The following is a 22204-nucleotide window of genomic DNA, read 5'->3' on the forward strand; positions in this document are numbered from 1 at the left end:
CTCTGAACCAACTCGATTTTTCACTTTTAAAACGTTTAATTTCCGGATTTACAAAACGACGAAAGTAAGATTCTCAACTTTCGCAACCTAACCACTACTTTCGCCGCCCCGCTGTATGGAGAGACAAAGTGACTTAACCACGAATCAAAACAAAACACTACTTGAGCCGATTTTACACTGGTAGAAAAACGTCGAAAGTAACTGAATAAATCGGCTTATCATTTTGTAATATTTTTTTTTGTGGGAAATAACAGGAACTCCCTAGTTTTTGAACGCGAGCTTAATGTATGCAAAATTTAAGCGATGTGCACGGCGAAAAAAATTTAAAAAGTTGATTAATTTTAAAACAGTTTTAAAAGACAGGTTGTGATTCTTCTGAATTAATTTTCTCAAAACCATATGAAAGTTACTTACGTCGATTAGAAAAAGTAATCGAGAATTATTTTAAAAATCAAGAGGAAACGACAATTTTCCGTAAATCTTTACGTTGAGTTCTAAAGTTTCCCTAAAACGGGAAATTTTTCATGCAAATACAAACAAATATATGACTTTACCAAAAATGCCTCCAAATACTCCTGCTTCCGGAACCACGTCGAGTGGAAGTACAATCCGTACGGGGCCCGATTCGTGTGGTAGTGCCGCTTGAAGTTGTGCACGAACATCTTGTACACGTCTTCTCCGTTCATGTTCGGCGGGCAGGTGTCCACCATACCGCACGTGTACTCGCCGGCCTCCAGCTGATTCATAACCATTTCCCAAATGCCCGGATAGCTCCGGGACGGACAGTACTGGTTGTTCCCATTGCAGGCGTGCGGCATCTTGTAGTCCAGCGTGTATGGCCACAGGGGTGGATTGGAGAACGGTGCCACCATCGACGAATCGTACACGAATCCGAACTCCTTCATCATCAGGAATTGGCGGTTCCATCCGACCCGAAGGAACGGAACCCGCATTCCCCGGAGCTCTTCCATCCGTACGTTGGAGAACTTGTTGATGATGTTCGCTTGGCCGACCATTTCGTCGAACCAGTCCTCGATGGTGGCATTTCGGGACCACCACTCCTCCGGGCCTCGATGGGTGATCGAATGGATGGCGATCTCGTGGCCATCGTTCCACATCTTCTGCACCTGCTGGTAATTGGTGTACTGATGCGAGATGAAGAACGTCGCTCGCATTGGGCATCCATTAGGGTTTTTCCGATTGGGTGTGAAGATCTTCTGCGTGTAGAGTTCCCAATTCTCAAAGTTGATCGCATCATCGAAGGTCAGCACGATCATCTGCGGCGTTTGGGTTCGCTCCAAACGCGAAGGAATGATCGTTCCATCCTTGGAGCAGAAACAGTCCGGTAGTTCGCAAACCGAAAGGTCACACGGATCTGCAGCGTTCGGATCGTTCTCGACATCACACCAACCTTCGTCGGACCCGTCTGGACAATCGATGGATCCATCGCAGAAGTACTCGTTCGGTAGGCAGGTGCCATCGCCGCAGCCCAGCTGTGACCGCTCCTCGCATTGGGCGGCATCTAGCAGCGGTTTCGGAACACGGGCCTCTGAAAATAAAGAGGAGGTGAATTAGAACTTCAAAGTTCCTAAGAATTCCGTACTTTATGTAGGCTAGAGTTCTTCATGGGCATACTTTAGCTTCTTACTAAGCTTGAAAGTTCCGCTCGAAATTTTAATCATACTTTTCAAAAGTTGAAATCATATATTTTGTTTCGAGGGAATTCATTTGAATGTCTTAATCGATTCCCAAGTATTTCCAAAGGAAGCCCTTAATGTTTTGAGAAATGGAAAAATAAGATCGTCTAATAAACCATCTGCACCCAAGCTTCTTCCAGAAACGCTTTAATAGTATGTTTTTCAATAATTTCTAGTGTTTCAGTATTCTATCCAGAAATTGTTTGAAAAATATTCGCGTTCTTTTATATAAAATGTTAGTAGTATTATCTAGAGTTGTCCACAAAATTTAAAAAAAGTTGATTTTAAAGAAACTTGAGCAGAAATACTTTTATCAATCACATTTGTTCCAAGAATGCTTCCAACAACCATGTCAGTGTTTTTTTTCTTTGATTTAAAATATCTCTATGGGGTAACATTTGGAACCCTTCATATTTTGGACACCCTAAGCCATATTCTAACAACTTTCCAAGTTTAAGTAGAAGATAAATCGAAGCCATGTTTCAAATTGTCAAGAGCACACATCAGGAAAACCGAACATCCATTTAAGCCAAAAACTTGATCGATTGGTCACCACCAGCGAGTGATCAATGTATATAGTTTTTAACTCAAATCAAATTCAGGAGTCTGTCTGCAGATTTCCCCCATGTAAAAATGGTTTCTCTTTCAGGTATAGTTTATTTGATTTTTTTTAGAATTAATACCAAAGATCTGAACATTTCGTCCATAATTTTATCGAAAAAATACTTATAAATATTTATTACACTTCTTTTCAGTATACTTGCATACTTGAATCGTAGCAGAATCTTTGAAGCAATTTGTATGGACTATTTTCTGAAAGTATAGCATAATAAATATTTGAAGAAACTTCTGACTTATTTCCTCCACATTTGGTTGAATTGATTTTTGAAAGAATACTTGAGATCCTTGCAGAATTATAAAGGCAATTCCTGAAGTGAACCCGAAGGATTCTCTTGATGAGTTATGTAGTTACAATTAGTAAGTAGATTTCAATACTAGTTCAGGAATAAAAACTGAGTATTTAAGGGAAGAATTCCTTATTTGCAATTTCATGCAAAATTGTTGCAAAATGTTGGCTGTAATAATCTTGAGAAAAATCGAGAGGCCAGAGACATTCCGAGGAAAATAACGGGAAGGATATCTGGAAGATTTGAAAAAAAGGATGCCAGACTGTTGGCGCGAAATGCATAGCTGGCTACCCTAGATGAGAGACATTGAGACCTAGATGAGCGTTATCGTTGTTTGCCTCTTCAGATTGAAGGAATGTTGTTGAAATAAATATTGGTTTGAAACCAAATAAACAGGCGTAAAGGAGCACTGCTGATTGTAAGTGAAAATAGCTTACATTGATTATAATTTAATAAATAAAAATACTTGTAGTTCAAGCTGATCGTTAAAAAATAAAGGTGTTTTGATCTGCTGTGAAACACAATGCATTGCTTGTGGTTGAACCAACGCAACACAGACAAAATCAGAACTTCATTGACCTTTATCAGATTATTTAATCATTTTTTTTATAAAATAACATTTAACATTTTATAAAATTAGTTTTAATATCGAAAATTGAAAATGACGAATGACTGGAGCGAAATTAATCATCATTTAATAAAGCAAGTTGGAGCATGAGCATACATGACCGTACAAATCGTAGTTGCTTCTCCTTGTTTGACCAGAGCAATCGAAGTTACAGAGATTTAATGAATGGGGCTTGGGATTAGCTTACCATTCTTAATGTGCACAAGCCGAGAGCTCAAAATTTAAAAGTCAATAACGGCGCCGGCCACGTTCTTACGGTCTTCGGGGATTGGAAGGAATATTAGTTAGCAGTAGCGTAGCCAGGGAGTGCGGTGGATGCGATCATTATTAAGTATACAGTCTGGGCAGCTAAATGGCTGAAAATATGGTCCACCTTGCTTTGGAAATGTGATTCGGATGTATCCTCTTCTTTCTGGCACAACTTCAGTATGTTCTAAAGACATTGAGATTATCAATATTCATAGCAGTACACTCTTTGAGCCATACGAAGCTTTATGGTTAGGAACGAGAAAGTTTCAAGAGAATTGGGTTAGTATAGACTGTAAATCTACTACAGCAGATCATGAATTCCAGGATGATTCGGATGACTTCCAATATCCAATTTCTTGTCAAATTTTGTGGACACGTCTACTAAGGCTTTGGAGTGCCGTAAACCAAAAAACGTAGACATCAATCGCTAAAAATAGCTTGTGAACCTATGTTGATTATGGCAAAATTCTAGAATATTCTGGAGGCCTTAGTCTTACTTTAGGTTAATTACAAATTTTCCGTGATAGAATTTATGGAACAATTCCAGTGATATTAGGGATTCTTCCAGAAATTTTACAATAAATTCAACCAGGGGATTGTTTTCTCCAGAAATTGTGAGTTCTTTCAACAATATTTATTGAAGTAAACTGAATGAATTCCTTAGTTCAGTAGTTCATTTAGTTTAAGACCACAAAATGTTACAGCTATTATTCATGTAATTCCTTCAAGGATTCCTCTCGAAATTTTCGGGAAACTCATACAAGACTTTCTCAAAAGTCTAGAAAAAATCCGGAGATCTTTAAAAGGCTTTCCTCTTGTAGGAATTTATCATCTATTTTACCAGAATCAGCTATATCTTTGTGATTATGTTTAGAAATATCCAGCAGATATTTTTCAGGAATTCCCTCCAACTATTTCTGGAAAAATTTCATATCATCTCCTTGAAGATGTTCTTAGAGAAATCCTTGATGAGTTTTTTGATAACATTTTTGGGAAATTTTTGGAAGAATCTATTGAAGAATACCTAAAGGAAACTAGGAAAACAATTCCTCGGGGTATTTTTTGATAAATTTCTAGTTTGAATATTATAGAAGCTCTGAACAAAGGAGGATTTTATGGAAGAATCGCTGGATAAGTTTCGAAAAATTAACTTTCTTGGAAGACAAATCTCTAAAATAAATCCCTGGAATAATCTTTGACGGTATCTTTGGAAAAAATCCTGGATGTAATCTTCAAAGTATACTGCACGAAAATCTAAGAGTGATTTTTTTGTAAAATTTGTGCAGAAATCGCTCAATAAACTCGTGAAGAAATCTTCGAATCAATAACTGAAAAAAGCTATAAGCGAACACCTGAATATCACTCTCAGGAAATCTACAAATACACTTAGTAATATTTGGCGTAATGTCACGAGTAATCCTCATAGAAGTTTTTAGAAAGACTCTCTGAGAGATAACTGTTTAAATACTCTGGAGAATCCTTATTGCAACGTGATTGCTGATCAGTCTCTTTTTTATCACATTTTTCAGACTTGAGGGAGGTCTTCGAATTTTAATCCGCACCGAGCCCAGAAAACCCTAGCTACGCCACTGTTAGTTAGACAGCCATTGTTACTAGAGACCGACAAATCTTCTGCATACACTAATAAAAATCCACACGCTCGATCTGTGTGTTTAAAATTATGGATCGATTCATGAACATCCATATCGATTTGCTATGATTTTCTTGCAAACTTCGTGTGTGTTACACATTAAATTCCTGTGTTTTGCTTAATGGATTGATTCATCAACCGACAACAGGGATTCCATATTTTATCCACATAAGTTCCCGAAGCTTTTTCTTCAGATTCGTATGTGTCAACCTATGGACGCATAGATCATCACTCCAACACGAATTCAGTGTGTTTTGCTTATGGTTATCTTGTGTCATGATCATCATGTTCAAGTTGGTCGATTTATTGATTTGCGCAATGAGATTGTTATGATGAAATCCATGAGCTATGCTATCGATTTCCATGTTAAAAGCTTCTAAATTGTTCGTGATCAACCCATGGGATGCATAGTGAACTGAACTGCGGTTGGACCTCGTGTCGAACGACAGTCATCATCATGCTTCCAAAGAGAAGAAGCAAATTTTGAAGCTGAAAGAGTTGGATGAAAATTTGTGAATTCGATTTTTCTTTTATTAGCGAAGTTGACCGATATACGAGAATTCTACCTTTCTATAAGAAAACATTGATTAGGGCTCATTCACAAATTTCATAACGCTGAAGGGGGTGGGTGGGTGTCCTCATGATGTTACAATTCATACAAAATTTGTAGAACATTCATACAAAAAGCGTTACGAGGGGGTGGGTGGGTGTCGAAAATGGTAGATTTCAGCGTTATGAAATATATGAATGAACCCTTATAATGTATAGTTTAGTAGAAAAATCGGATTCCACCAACAGATTTTCCTGGCTTTCAGTTTCGAAAAAAATGGAATATGCTTATCCCTGGCTTCCCAAATTATGGATTTGCGGCGTCCCGCTTGTTGCTGGCTCACGGGTTTGAAAAAAAATCAAGAGAGCTTGCGACAAGCAGAGGAGCCTCGAATCCATATTTTGGGGAGCAAATTTCTTCTTTCAGTCCCTTGACATTCATGTTCTATCACACATGACTATCTAAAGCTACTACATTTCGAATTCAATAAGCAAATCAGTTGGTTTTCATGATTTAATATTTGGAAATTCATATTTGTTTCACATGACAACCTAATGTCGATACACATGTTATTATACCGTGAAATCAATGATGAAATCCATATGGCTACCACACTCGAATCATGTGGTTTTCCTCATTGCGCAAATCTATAAGTAAAACACACGACCTTGACGTGTACATTTTTCTCAGTGTACCACATTTGACATGGGGAGGATATAGGATTAGTTGGTGATGCGATCCATGATATATCCACGCTTAATCGGATTCGCGATATTATTCGATAAACGCATTGAACACTGAACAAGTACTCATCGCTCGCCCTCGCAAGAGCAAGCGATACGATTAAAAGACCAAACACTACTAACGTGATTCGCGACACTATTCTACCGTGCTATGCGAGCGACGCGCAATGCGATTGTTCTTGACCTCATCACAAAGGAGCAAAGGATCAAACATTATTCTTTCGAGTTATGGAACACAAATGCCTTTTAAAGTTTAATGATGGGTACCATCATACTGCCCTTCTACGCCTACTTGTCCTGTGTTCTATGTGAGCCTTATGGCGGGACAAATATGCTTAGAACGGCTACATAGTATTGCTGTGTGCGTTTGAAATGCAAATATCAAATGCGGGAACACCAAACGCGGTAAGATTTTTCACAAGGAAGGCGAAGTCAAAATTTGATTTTCTTTGCTAGGTTGGCGGTGATATGGATCATGGTTGCTAAGTATCCTTTGATTGCTTTGTGTTACCGCTTTGGAAGCCTAGTTAGCTAAGGTTTGCACGTCAAACGCAAACAGCAATATCTAGTAAATTTTGTTTTCAGTATGATTCCATGAATCGATAGCGAGTCATGAAACATCGACTCAAGGAGGTTTCACTGTCTGCCGTAAAGCATTAAAAAGTTGAGTAAACGTTACAAAACACAGTTTTCTTAACTAAAATACAGTTGAGTTTTGACGTTTGACGCTGGTGAATCTACACGCTCGAAAAAGAGTTCTGGAAAACGTGAACTGTCAAACATACACCATGAACTACCATCATGTTTACGCAAAAACTTGTTCACGGTGTTTTTTTGTTTGTTGGCGAGTTCACGTCTGCTGTTCACGGATACAAGAACGGATTTTTTTTCTGTGTATCTATCTATTTATCTTTTATCTATATAAATAAAAATGGAGTGCTGTTTGTATGTCACGAAATGGCTTGAGAACAAATCATCGGATAGACGTCAGTTTTCCATTGTTGCAATCGACAAGGAATGCGACGTGTTCGTACGAGCAAACAGTTTAGAAAAGTCTCTGGAATAATCTGGAAAACGTTGTTTTCATAAATATCAACATGTGTTGTCATCCTTTAAATTTTACAAGTTCGTCACAGCAATAAACGCATAAAAATAATTGATTTTCTATTTGCAAAAAAATGCACTTTGCTTAGTAAACTTTCATGTTGAAGATTTGAAATGTTCCACTGGAGATGTGAAGCCACATATATGAAAAAAATGAAAAATAAGTAAGAGCTCATGGCGCTTTTAGTACAATATTTTCAAATTAAACAGAATGATTTTCTCATTCAATGTCTAAATAATTTAACTACAAAAACGATGTCAAAATTTAATATGAGAACGAATTTTATTAAAATTGTTTATACTGGTGCAGCTGAATAATAATAAAAAAAAAATATAATTCCTAACCAAACACAATTCAGCTAAGATTTCTTAGAGATTTTGTAATAGAAGCCAAGAGGCAGTTGAATTATACAGTCAACTCTCCCTAACTCGATATTGAAGGGATTATCTAATAAGGAGATATCGAGTTACAGAACACAAAATCAGTGCAAATGCGATTCAAGGAACCATCGAGGTAGCCGTGAAAACCAACTTTTACTATGGTTTTATTATTGCTGTTTGCGTTTGATGTGCAAATCTCGTATAACTGAGCTTCAAATGCGGTAACTCAAAGTGACCAAAGGATACTTAGCAACAATGATACATATTCCAGCCAACCTAGTAAAGAAAAACGATCTTTGACTTCGCCTTTCTTGTTGAAATATCATTCCACGTTTAGTTTTCCCGCATTTCATATTTGCATTTCAAACGCACGCATCAATACTCGATATCGAGATACCGAATATCGAGTAAGGGAGAGTTATTATTATTATTATTATTAGCTTTATTAGGGAGATTTTCAGCCCGTGGCTGGTTCATCTCCAAAAGGGGGGGGGGAGAGTTGACTGTATTTGTTTCAAAAAAAAAAAAAAAATCGAACACAGTTTGTAAAGAGAACAGAAGACACATATTTCCAAATACAGTCAAACCTTAGCTGGATATCGAATCATGAATATCTGTTCCATGACTCAATGGGCCGTATGAATAAAATGTAGTAAAGTTGAGTTAACTACATTCTCGGTAGTAAACGCTATATACGAGTGGAATATGGTTGTGTCATTTTCCTTTCTACACCTTTCGAACATACTACAAACAACGCATTGCTATGAATAAAGGTAGCATTTACTACAAAGCTACTGGTAGTTAGCTTTAGAGGTTGCTACACATGCTTCGAGATTGCGGAATTGAATGGAATAAATTACTTTTGAGTAAAAATCATGGGAAAACGCTATGAGTTTTGATTTCGGAAGTTTTGCTTAGGAATTCTGAGGTTACGAAAACATTCGCCCCGCCAATTCTGAGATTCCGGTAAGATTACCGGCAGTAGCAATTTGTAATATCCGTGTGAATTCTGGCATTACGATAATTATGTTATTTTCTAGGAATTTTTGGATGTCGGTAGGAATTCAGATAATTATAATGTAATCCTGAATTTTACGTGTAAATTCTGGCATCTCAGATTCTCAGATTTTCTTTGGAATTCCGGAATTCCTGTAGGAAATTTGGGATTCGGATAGGGATGTCGGATTTTTTATGATAGTTCTGGAAGTTTAAATACCATTCTAGGAATATTGCGGAAATATTAGAAATCTGGTAAAAACTCTAGAATTGGGGTGGGAATGGGATTCCGGCTATTGATCTCTTAGAATTCTTTGGGTATCTTTGAAACGGTATTTCTGTAAGAATCTATGAGATTACGGTGGGATTCCTGCGAATTATTGTGTGAATATTTGTAATTCTGAAAATCAATCTTTGTAATTACCCGACCAACCAGTCTTCATAATTCTTTATAGATCTTTGACGAACGATGGCGATCGCTAACGGTTCAAAACGAATCTATATCGATCGCTATCGAAAATCACTGACTGGTTGACCGGGTATTGTAAAAACCTTTAAGATTCCGTTGATCTCCAGTGCTGTTGGTATTTCAAAGCAAAGCTTTAATATGAACCTTTTGAATGTCGGTTAATTTTTTTTAATGGGATTTTTGTGTGAAACCGATAAGAATTTTAATAATTTCAAAGGGAACCCTGGTGTTTTAGGGGAGATCCTCATTGAATTCTAACGACTACCAATGGAATCACTACAATTCCCATAAAAATCTCTACAGCACCTTCATGATTTTGTGCAAATTGTCGCGTAATCGATTAGATTCCATGCTTTTCCTTCATATGCATGATTGTATTAATTTTAAGCGTCACTCTGAATAGACTGTTCTTTACGTGCAGAATCACTCTGCACTCTGAATAGAAATTTCTTAACGTGCAGCTTCAGTCACTGCCCATGTTCGAAAGTTGTAAGTACTACATGTCCGAAAATTTTTTTATTCGTACCAAAAGTGTAGTAAACTTAGTGTTCTTGAGTAGATGCTACATGTAGTAAAGTTCAAAGTTTTTTATTAATATCACCCAATATTTCCATGAGTCGATGATCCCTTAAAGAACGACTGGAAGTTTGATTGTAGTTAAGATTCTGAAGTATTTACTTATGGAATTTTCATGCCTAATAGCGCCGTTTGGTTTGGGGGCCCAGATAGCCGTAGCGGTAAACGAGCAGCTATTCAGAAGGACCATACTGAGGGTCGTGGGTTCGAATCCCGCTGGTCGAAGATCTTTTCGTAAAGCAAATTTTATCGATTTCCAGGGCATAGAGTATCTTCGTACCTGCCACACGATATACACATTCAAAAATAGTCATTCGGCAAAGAAAGCTCTCAGTTAATAACTGAGGAAGTGCTCATAAGAACACTAATCTGAAAGGCAGGTTTTGTCCCAGTTGGAACGTAACGAATCAAACGGATTATTACATCTGAAACGTACTTTAGCCTTGGACAGAATAAACAACATTGTTGAAGACGTCACTTTCATGATTATGCAATCACGATCCTAGATATTTGGGTTGGAAATATAGCATACTCAGTACCAACATCTAGTAGAAGAATTCCGAACCAAGTGTGACCCATCACAGGTTTGTACTTGATTTACCATTTGGCCGAAAACTTCATCATTCGATGTAATCGGGATCCTCAGATATTAGCAATCATACTAGCGCTAATTTTAAAAACAGTTGAAAAACAGTTTTGGCTTTCATTCAATAAACAACTTTGACGGAGACGTCATATTTCTTAGTAATGATGATATTTTTGGATCATTTTTTTTTTAGGAATCAGGATCCAAAGATATCTGCGTTCGAAAACTTGCATGATCACTAGCACCGTTTTATGAAAGAATTCTGAATCAAACGGCGCATCATATGTTTAGTCCTTGATCTACTAAATAGCTTTGCCGAAGACACCATCTTGCTATAATATCGCTATCCTGAGATAGCCGCGATCAATATACACCATGCTCACAAGCGCCATCTGGTGAAATAATTCCGAATTAAATAAATAAATAATAATATAATTTAATCGTCACATATCAGTACATGAACTACTGAACAACTTCTCCGAAAACACCATCTTTCTAAAAAATCGGGATTCTGAGATATACGTGATTGAAGTATTGCATACTCGCTAGCGCCATCAAGTTAGATGGCCTATAATATGTTAGTCCATAACCTACTAAACAACTTTGTCGAAGACCGCATCTTTCTAGGTAATCAGGACCCTGAGATATCTGTGTTTGAAAAATTACATGCTCACTAGCGCCAACTGGTGGCAGAGTTCCGAAACAAGCGACCCATCACATGTTAGTCCTTGATCTACTGAAAAACTTTGCAGAAGACACCATCTTGCTAAAATATCTAGATCCTGATATATTTGTGTTCGAGATGTTGCATTGCGAAATGTCCACTTCATCGGTTACCCCGGGGCACAATCCGATGGCCACTGGAAGGTGAGGATGTTTTCAAAGTTTAATTTGTCCACTGACCAATTGGTACCGTTAAACTGAAGAAATTTCCCTAAGACATCAATACTCTATCTCGCCTAGCGTTAGATTGACATTAAGAACTGCTCCGCGTGTACTCAGTACACGATGCGACCGCTGGTGTAACTTTTTTTTGAGCGACTGACGGAAGGTTAATTACAACTGATTGAAATTTGAAGCCTCATGTACTCATAATATGGGGTCGAAGAAAAGCCGCTGGTCAATAGCTCAACTTAAAGGTCGCAGTAATCTCAAAGGAAAATTAGCTGTGGTTCCGTGGTGAACTAGCTTCTTCTTCATCTTCAATCTTCTTGGCATTAACGTCCTCACTGGGACAGAGCCTGCTTCTCAGCTTAATGTTCTTATGAGCACTTCCACAGTTATTCACCAAGAGCTTTCTTTGCCAATGTTGCCATTTTCGCATTCGTATATCGTGGGGCAGGTACGATGATACTCTATACCCAGGTAAGTCTAGGAAATTTCCCATATGCAAAGATCCTGGACCGACCGGGAATCGACTAAGGAAGGCCCCAGGTGAACTAGCCTAGGGTTGAAAATATCGTCAATAAAGATAAAAAGAGCAATTCAAAGCCTATATAATGCTAATATCAGTAGAAAAACAAAGATTTACGGTTTATTTGTTCTGGATAGTTATCATAGTAGCAAATTGATCTCATTCCGGAGTATCTTCGATAAGTCATAATTTCGGAAGACCTCGCACGCAACTCTCAATCCATACCTACCGGCCGTCACCTCGCAGTTGTCCACGTTCTGCTTGAAGTCGCAAATCTGCCGGGTCACGTCGAACAGCAGCCCGACGGAGCATTTGAATTCGAACACTTCCCCATCGAGACATAGGTAGTACTTGGCGCACTCGACGTTGGTCCACATTTTGTGCGCGGGCCGTTCTGGATTCCTGCCGGGAGAAAAAAATTAAACAGAAAGAGAAAATTAAATTTTCCTCATTTCGTTATGCCTTGGCGGTCGGCGCTTCACAATTGAACGGCTCAATAAGCCTAATGATCGATTCAATCATCGGTTTCATTAGCCGCGGTTAATCTCCGGATCGCTTCAAGCACTACTTATTGTCAGGAATTGTGACAACAAAATCTGCCCATAAAAGCATAACTGTCTCATATGGGAAAAGAAGGTATTGAGAAATTATCGCTTAAAGTTTGAAGTTAGTCTTTTCAACCAAATGTTCATAATTTTCTGCATAATCGCACAGATAACTCATTTTGCTTCTATTGATCATATGGTTGAAAGTTGATATAGAGACTGTTATACCTTTATTGTTTAATATGGGACTGTACCAACTTCATATTTTTCCAAATTGTTTTTTAAAAAAGAGTGTTAAGTTTTATATGTGTAGTAAAGTATACATATATCAAAACATAAATGACGCGATGAAAAAAGGAGTTGGTTCCATTATCCGCATGGGACAGTTATGCTTTTATAGTCAGAAAACTGAAGTAGGAAATATCCAATGAAAGCAGAAGGAAAAATTAATACAATATCTATTACCTCTACTACTATATTGAATAGCGAACGAGACCGGAGATAATAACTTAAATAAAAATGACACCAATAGCTGACCTGTAAAATCGTCCATCCTCTAAGCAGGGAACTGTGTTTTTCAGACTGCGCTTGACCAAGTTGCCGGCGTGTGCTGTGGAGGGAAACAAAATGGGAAATGAGAAAATGCCGATGAAAAGATATGTCGTTGATTGGTTTAGATTATTTAGCGTTGAGGATACTGAGCATTTATCGAGGTAGATACATGGGGCAGGGATGGTAGCGGGTCTCTTTTTGGAGACTTGATTACTATTTTAATGCAAGTCTCCAAAAAGTCACTATTTTGAATGGAACGTCTCTATGGTCTTTTTTATCAAAATGGTCTCTAAAGTCATTTTATATCTTTTTCTGCATGTAGTGAATCCTGGTGCTCTAGTACAGCATACAGAGAAAACTTATGAGACTCTTAAGTGACCAATCCCGGAATTCTCAGATTCATCGAGCTTTTAAGGAATTTTTCGAGTGATTTCTTCGGAGAGCACTTCTGGAATAAAAAATAATGAACTCAATACGCGTAGTAAAGATTGATGAATTATGAGCGAATTTATGAAAAAGAAAAATCCACGTTCTCAGGTGGGATTCGAATCCACGACTCTTGTATTTTTAGACGAGTGCTTTACCAACTAAGTTACCGAGCCACTTTGTGACCCAATAACTCAGAAGGTTACAAGTTTCGAATTAAAATCCCAACAGTTCACGCAGACCCTTCTCATAACTCAATTCAAAACTTGTAACCTTCTGAGTTACCAAGTGGCTCTGTAGCTTAGTTTGTAAAATACTCGTCTAAAAATACCCGAAAATATCTTCAATAAATTCGTTCATCTCGTCTAAATTTGTTGACGATGCAACTTGTTGTTGATGCACACCAACTTGTTGACGTTGCACACCAACCTCTTTTAATGACGGTTTTTTTAAAGACCCCTTTTTTATGACCTAAATTTAAGTAGATGAAAAACCGAATATAGTAATATTTAATATTTAATTTCACTAGAGTTTATATCTTTCGACAGATACGCTTATTTCGACCTCACCTGTAAGGCCGTCTTTAGTGTCGTGTACTAGACTCGACTTCGACAAATTCAAATTATTCACTTTAGTGTTATTGCTTTTGAATTCATGAAAATATATGTTGAAACTCAAGTTATGTCTGAAGAGCTGTAATAATTTAATTTAAATCGGTTCATAAATAACTCAGATCAAACTCTTTAAAGTTGCCCATTCTGAAATCTAAACATTCCACGCCCAAGGGTAACCCAGAAAAAAACCTGAAGACCCTGATATGTTTAGAAGTTCTGAATGTTTTGAAATTACATCAAAAATAGGGTTACCATCCGTCCTGATTTTAAAATTCTTTTGAGGCGTCCTGATTTATTTTTCATATTTTTAAGTTTTGTCCTGCTTTGTCCTGCTTGGCGAACACTGTGGAATATCATAGATATTTCGAATTTGGAAAAGCTATCCTACTGCCAAAAAAACAGCAAGAATGTTCAAATGGAATCTTTTACAAAATCCATGTTGAAAAAACGCAATCAGTTCGCAACGCGGTTCAGAAATCGACTTCTGCCGCATAGAAAGTTTGGGATGCGTTTCATACTGTGTCACAATTCCTTCAAATTCAGTCGATGTTTGACGATATGTTAATAATAAAATCATTTGAGCTCGTACTTGTGAGTGTTGGTTATTTTATGTCGTGAGAGTCAACGGAAAATTCGTGTTAAGCGTTTGGTAGAATGTAAATTGTTAAATGTCAGTAAAACTTGTACAATCTTAGGTTTCCATAGTTCAAACTCCCGAGAAGCTAGGCCTTAGATATACTCCATCACCTTAGAGTAGTCACGCAGCCTCCTACCTTTTATCTTTTGTTGAGCGTATTTGACTGCGAGCATTTGATCTTTCAGTATTTATAAACACCATGGCCAAAACTAGAAAATTAAAGTTGGTGAGCCCTCCGTTAGTTTCTGGAAAGATCTTTAACGAATTGCTCTTAGAATCGTGTTGAAAACACTGTTGGTTTCCAGTAAAAATCTTTGCCAGATTTCTCCCTAAAACTTTAATGATTTCTATAGGACTCTTCATGAATTTCTAGCGAGATCCTATCTTAAAATTTATCGTAAGCTTCTTTGTGAAAATTCTTAAAAGATTCTTAGCACATTCTTTTTAAAACCATGATTCAAAGAATCCAAGCGACATTTCCTCGATCTTTGATAAATCTCTGAAAAGACTTTAAGGTGAAGATGAATCGAAGCCGAAACTCAAATTTTCAAGAGCACGAATCTGGAGAACCGAACATCCATCTGGCTAAAAAATTAATCGATTGCTAGTGACCAGTTAGTGACCAATCGATTAAGTACTCCAGATTCGTGTTCTTGAAAGTTTTAGGTTTGGCTCCGATGCATCTTCACCATAAGCAGATTTCAAATGTTTTTTTTAGATTCTATGAAATATACTTTTGACATTCTTAGACTGTTTTTTTTTTGACATTCTTAGGAATGTTCTTGCAGAATCTTGATCAGAGAGATTGGCGAGATTATTACAGGATTTCCTTAATAGATAAATGGATGTTCATAGACCGTCAGTAGATTCTTAAAGGATTACTGACGAGATGCTTTATGTAATTTTAGGTGACAGTCTGACGAACAGGATTTCTACTGTGGTTTTTGACAGACTTCAAACAATAATATTGAGAAAATACTTGTCAGTAAAAACAAAAGTCAAAACACACTAGAGTCTTCCGAAAAGGGATAGATTATTGTGTTTGAAAAATGCTAGTTATAATTAAATTTATGCTCATGCTCATACCCGCTAATTGGAAGTTTCTCGAGATCATACATACAAGTCCTCAACGTTAAAAATTTAAAACATATCTTTGTAGTCGCTGCTGGTCGGAATATGAGTCATTAGAGTGGTTCAAACCTGGGAGGGAGGCACCGATACTACACACGAAATTGGATACAATCAAGGTATCTAGAAGGGAGGTAGTCCAATGTGTCAGATTTCCCATTCCACCATTTTGAAATGCCAAGTGACAGCTGGCGAGTTTGTTTTGGTTGTTTGGATATCAGATGCATGGCGTGACATAGTAGGTATAGAATATTTCTTTTACACCCACATCTGTGCAGTATACGCGGCAAAGTATCTGAATTTACTTCTCTGTGTAATGCACTGATAGTACAATGACTTAACTTACGAGATAATGTTACAAGAGTACAACCTGTAGTGTACATAACGAAGTCATTGAATCATTTTAAAATATTTAAAATGTTATTTGATTCATAGGTTGGTGGCTATTTGGATGTATTTGGCATCACTGATAGTCGACATAAGCAAAGAACAGCTTTGGTGAAATGAGAAAGGTTGACGATTCCAATGAATCTTTGGCTTGTGAAAAATCACGAATGAAGCGAGTGAGCTGAAGGAGCACAGATATGTGTGGCTCGTTGGTTGGAGAGAGAAAGAACGACATACCATAGGGCGCGTGGTGCTTTGTCGATCTGATTGAAGGATTCCTTGGATAGATTTTGAGACGAACAGACGTGTTTTAAATGACGTTCGTTCAAGTAATTTGAATTGTGCTATTTTGTGTTGGAGTTTGATGGACGAAATTTCCCAGTGATCGGATTGTGGATTTACGACACAACCGTCATCGTCAGACGGTGACACCGTGGCGCATCCTCTCTTTCATCGTAGACCATCGGTGGTGGGTGGCTCGCACCCGCTGCACTATTCGAAATTTCCACATTTACATGCATTACATGCAATTGTAAACCAATTTTTCAAGTAATCTGCTTTTCTTTGACACAAAACACCGGAATACTACATTAAAGACGAAAATTTGATTCGCGACAAAATGCTGGAGAAAATTTTCACTTCACTGTGTTTATGTTTGTTGGAGTAAACATTCCCTAACAGCCCCATAGAAACGGTTGAGTACACAAACCCGCCAGCTAGCCAACTCGCCAGCTGTCACTTCCGTCTTCCCCGCAGCTCACCACACCGCGCACCCACTGACTGCTAAGATCGGTAAACCTGTCATTATAATAATCTTGGATACAATTGTTTTCCAAATTGCAAGACAACTCCAGTTTGCCAACGACAATCAAGGCAGGCTTAGTGAAAATCGCTAGTTTTCAATTGTTGTGTGCCTTCGATCTTTCTGGACAAACATTGAAAAAGGGCCACAGTTCCAATACGTTACATTCAATAAGAATTAACGGTTCTCTTGTGACGTTACTTTTAAATGTGCATGAATTGATTCTAACTCGATTTTTGCTACTTTTGATGAAATGCAAAAATATGCTTATGCTAATTACGCGCTTTTATCATGTTTGTCCATTGTTTAAGATCCGGGCTCACAGTGACAGTTCGTGACAGCAAAATCTCGGCTCACTGTGACGTAGAGAAATTTTGTATTGGTTTCTCCCTCCCAGGTTCAAACAATCGTTTTTGCTCCACACCGTTTGATCCTAAATCAAATTCTGAGTGTCCTCCCAAAATTTGAGCTCATTCGGGTGAAAACTGAGGCTGCACAAGCCCATTAAAGTTTATATGGGAATTACAATGGGAAAAGCAAGCAAATCATTCAATCGGTCATGGTGTTGGCACATGTGCTTTTGGGGATTAGATCTATGTTGATAATGTAAGATACATTCATCAGCTACAACTTTGCTAAAGACCGTTTGGAAGGAATAAATTTGAGACAAAATGGAATTTGTACAGGAAAATTGTGAAAATTGCAAATTGTCCTGATTTTAAATCTCCAGGATATGGTCACCCTAATCAAAAACCTTTGGAATTGCATTTATGCGTACGTTTCGGCGTAGGCCTTTTTTTGAGAGCATCAGGTACATATAGTATATATACGATTTAGAAAACTACTGGTAAAGTTTGTCTTTCGAAGATTTCCAAAGAAGTTGTTTCAAGAAAATCATCACAGTTTATTCTAGAGTTTTTTTTAAATAATTTCATTGAGGGGCCGTCCATAAATGACGTAGCATTTTAGGGGAAAGTCTACGTTGGGGTAAGTGGGTGGCAGAAAAAAAACGCTACGTCATTTATGGACGCTGCCTAAGAGGTTTTTCAAGGAAACGCTACAAAATTTCTCAAAGAGTTTCTACGTTGGTTTTACCAAATATTTCATACGGATTCCTTCCTCAATTCATCCACAGCTTGTCCCAGGAAATGCTCCAAAATTTCTTCAATATTCTTCCAGAGATTATTCCAGGGATTTGAGCATGAGTATGGTAAATCGCTACTCCATTGTTGCAAGGGCACAAGGAATTAACGGATGCTGCCTGGGATTCATTGCACCCTCGTTTAGGGATATTCCGATACTTCCGATATATCGGAATATCGATATTTTGCTTTCGATATTCGATATTTTGGTATCGATATTTTCTATTCAATATATCGGTGGTATCGATATTTCCTTCCGAGCTGTCAAATTTTAACTAAAAGTTAAACGAACTGGTGAAACGGTTCACAGCCTAAGATCCCTATAAGTCAACCAGAAATAACAAATTATGTTCACGGGTTACATCGGCTCCAAACGATGTCAATAATAATACCTCAATTGAAAAAGTAATCTATGCATCTGTACAAAACTTGCCCGAGCGTACAGTCTGTCGACACATTTTTATGACATAAACCTGAGACGAGACTCGCGAAGACGGTCTTCTTTTTCTGTTATTGCTGAGTTTTCTTTATTCCACTTTGTATTTACATCAATCAATGAGCCAGCCGTTGAAACCCTCACGTGAACGTCTCAGCAAAAAATTACACCCGATAATGTTTTTGCACGGATTTTTTTTCACACGGCCGTGCAAAAAAGTTTCCATACATTTTTTCCGCCAAAACTTTATTTTTGCGTGAAACGTCGAGAAATGGTATTACTTGTTTTTCAAGGTTTTTGATTTTTTTTTGCACGGTACGCATCCCCCGTGCAAAAGCGAAGCATCAGCACTAGTCTTGTCTTTAGATTTATCAGCATTACACAATTGCATTGTGTAAATTGTCGACACATATTGGAGGCTTGAATATTGTTCAAGAAACTTCACTAAAACATCAAAGCCAATTTATTGCACTCTATCATGTTGCTCTAGCATATGCAACCTCCAGTAATAGCATGTACTACATTTACACTCCCCTTTTGTGTATTAACATCAAATTTTCACTTTGACAAGGACAATAATCTGAAACCCCCAATTCGACCAAAATTTCGACCAAATGTCATTCGACCAAATGTCTTTCGACGAAATGTCATAGATTCTTCAGTGACGAGCCATTCAAAGATTTCAAATAAAAAAAAATCAAATGTATTCCAGCACTAATCGACTTTTCCCCATCATATTTAGTTCATTAGAGAGAGAAGCATGAAAGGAACTCACCAGTTGATATTCCATCCTCGACTGTTCAATAAGATGCTACTCAGAAAAATGCGAACTTAAAACCAAATTTTCATTCCAGCGATGCCATAAACAAGCCCGCTTACTTGGGCTTTACGAAGCGCACTGCCGGTAAACGAGGAAAACACTTGAACTTCGATCTTTCGTTTTTTCTCTTATAAGCAGGTGAAATCAACTCATCTGTAAAAAATCTCAATTGCTGCGGCAAATTAATTGTAATATGTTTTTAACAAAACGTTAATAAATGCTTAATTTAGTTTTACCATATCAGGAAGATAGTGTTTTCTAACACAGATCATGTAAATGAATGTAATGTTTGGAATGATATCAAAAAATATTAAAAAAACTTCCACTTTGGCGACGCAAAAAAAAGAAAACAATCACGCCTGCTTGGAATGTACCAAGCGCACTTTCCAGGGATTATATCAGGAAATAAATGAAGAACTCTTGCAGGAATTCTTTAACAAAATTGACCAGGATTTTCATTAAGGTTACTTCATTTTTTTCTGGATATTTCTCCAATATTTTATTCATGAATTACTCCAATTGCTCTTTCAAACAGTTCTCGAGTAATTTCTCAAGTAGAATCACAATGAATTCTTCAAAATTTAATTTCGAGTTTCACACCATCAAACACTACAACAATTATTCAGACATCACCAATAATGTCTAAAAAATGTCCTTGATAATTTTCTTGGGAAATTTTCCAAAGAATGTGAAGAACATGCCGAAGCAATCTTATAGGAAATTTCTAAAAATATTCTTAGAGAAATTCCTGATTGAAATCTTAAAGAATTCCTGAAACACAATTTTAGAGGAAATCCTAAGAAACCAGAGGAGGTATCTCTGGAGAAATCGTTGCTATAGTTCTGAAGATGTTCTAAACGAATATTTTGGATGATATCAAAGTGATGGAAGAATCACTAAATGAACTGATGGAGAATTTCCTTGAAAAATGTGCTGATGCATCTTAGGAGGGTAATTCCAGAAATTTTTTTGAATCCACAAAAAAATGGTTTGAATTTTCAAAGTTTTTTTTAATCAGTTCGTTTACTTGAGGCTCAATTGAGTTTAACGCTTTGCGGAGCCGAAATTCATTGTTTGTATTATTCACCATTTATTCACCTTTGCAGTACCAAAATTAGCCAGGCGGCTACTCGTGACAATTCGAGATTGATGGTCAAAGTTTTTTGAAAGGAAGGACATGATAAGGATTGGATTTGGGGTTCTGTGCCTCTCATCTGGGAGGTATATCATGGTACCATAATTCGGGGTAACATTGATATTTTTTTTTTGATATTTCTCAAAAATTTCATTTGAAAATGCGTATGTCTCAAGCAGTGCCGTAGCGTGCGATTGGTCAGGTTGGCACCAGCCAAGGGCGCCAGCCAAGGGCGCCAGCCTTAAGGGGGCGCCAAAATGCGTGAATCACTTGGTGAAATTTATGATACTGTATATTACAAAAGAATTATTAGGCCTAATAAAGAAAAATATAAAACAATTTCAGAGAAGCTTTTAACAAAATATGCAATGAGCATTTCAAAAGAAATTGTTCATTCCTTGTATTTTTTAAGTGTGCAGTTCGAATAATTACTCATAAATTAAGTTTGGTAAAGAGAAGAAACAAAGATTTTTATTATTCAGATTTGTATATATGCTAGACGTAATACTATATGTTTCGATCACTCGATTTATTTATTGAAATTACAAGAAATACTTTCCCACCTACGACTCTTTGATAAATTGGCAAAATTGAAATTCTACTAAGCCTTGATAAAGGTACAGCAGAATGACTAAATTCGTCACTGAATCCCAGGTTGGATTTTAAAAGAAATTTTCATAGAATACTGAACATGACTCTTTCATTTAAGCGAGATCCACGAAATTCTGGGTAGAAATCTTACAGAAAATTTGGCAAGATTCTCACAAAACCAAGAACAGGATTCTCTCGCTTTACCTTGATTGATCTTTTACATAACAATAGGTGATTCTGGCAAAATGTTGTGTATTTTTTTGATAACTCTGACCATTTTTAAACTGTTTTAAACGTAGCCAAAACTCTCACAGCAGATGTAATTTTACAATCTGTAATAAATTTTAAATAAGTTAGAAAATGTTCTACACTAGCCGAAAATCGTTTGGTTATCCGAAAAAAAAATATAGTAGAATGGTTGACTGAAACTATTTAAACCTCTTCAACATTGTTGTTAAAAGTTTGCCTGATTGAGATTTTCCTGATTCATTTGATGTTTTTTAAGAATATTCCATTCAAAATATATATGGTAAACTTAGTTTTGATAGATCCTCGATTCCATTCTCTTCCATCGTGAAGGGAAATTCAATTTAAATGTTCTAGAGAATAAAATTGTTTTTATTTTGTTAATATTTACAGTTTTTGGTAACTTACTGTGAAGAAAGCTTTTGCTTTCAACGGTAATAGCAATTCATTAGAAACTATTTAAAAACTCTGTTATATTTCAAGTAAGTTTCATTGATTAATGACAAAATTGGTGGTCTCCACATTGCTATTTTACAATAAAACTTATAGAGAATATCTTGACTAATTTAACGCGAAATTAAAAAAAAATACGTCCGTGCAAATTTTAGAGAACTTTCTCTCTGAAAAACAAAATATTCTAATTTCCGAAAAATCTAAACCATTCTATAATAAAAAAAAATTCTCTTACAATTACAATTACAAAGACTTGCGTAAAACATTCTTAATTTTGAAAGACTACACTGAGAACAGCGTTGCGGTTGAAAATACTATATCAGATACACAACGCCACT

The 22204-nt window shown here is 36.9% G+C and overlaps 1 protein-coding gene across 1 annotated transcript in view; it reads right to left on the bottom strand.

Annotated features, from left to right (window-relative positions):
* Positions 1 to 22204, bottom strand: part of LOC5577181 — a 72387-nt gene that overhangs the window by 1805 nt on the left and 48378 nt on the right. The window contains exons 2-4 of the mRNA XM_001663219.2: positions 13035 to 13107; positions 12182 to 12354; positions 555 to 1549 (exon numbers count right to left, since the gene is read on the bottom strand). Of these exons, the coding sequence (XP_001663269.2) occupies positions 555 to 1549; positions 12182 to 12354; positions 13035 to 13107 (1241 nt within the window). The remainder of the gene's footprint in view (positions 1 to 554; positions 1550 to 12181; positions 12355 to 13034; positions 13108 to 22204) is intronic.

This window comes from Aedes aegypti, chromosome 2, assembly GCF_002204515.2.
Source record: "Aedes aegypti strain LVP_AGWG chromosome 2, AaegL5.0 Primary Assembly, whole genome shotgun sequence".
NCBI classification, from domain to species: Eukaryota; Metazoa; Arthropoda; class Insecta; order Diptera; family Culicidae; genus Aedes; species Aedes aegypti.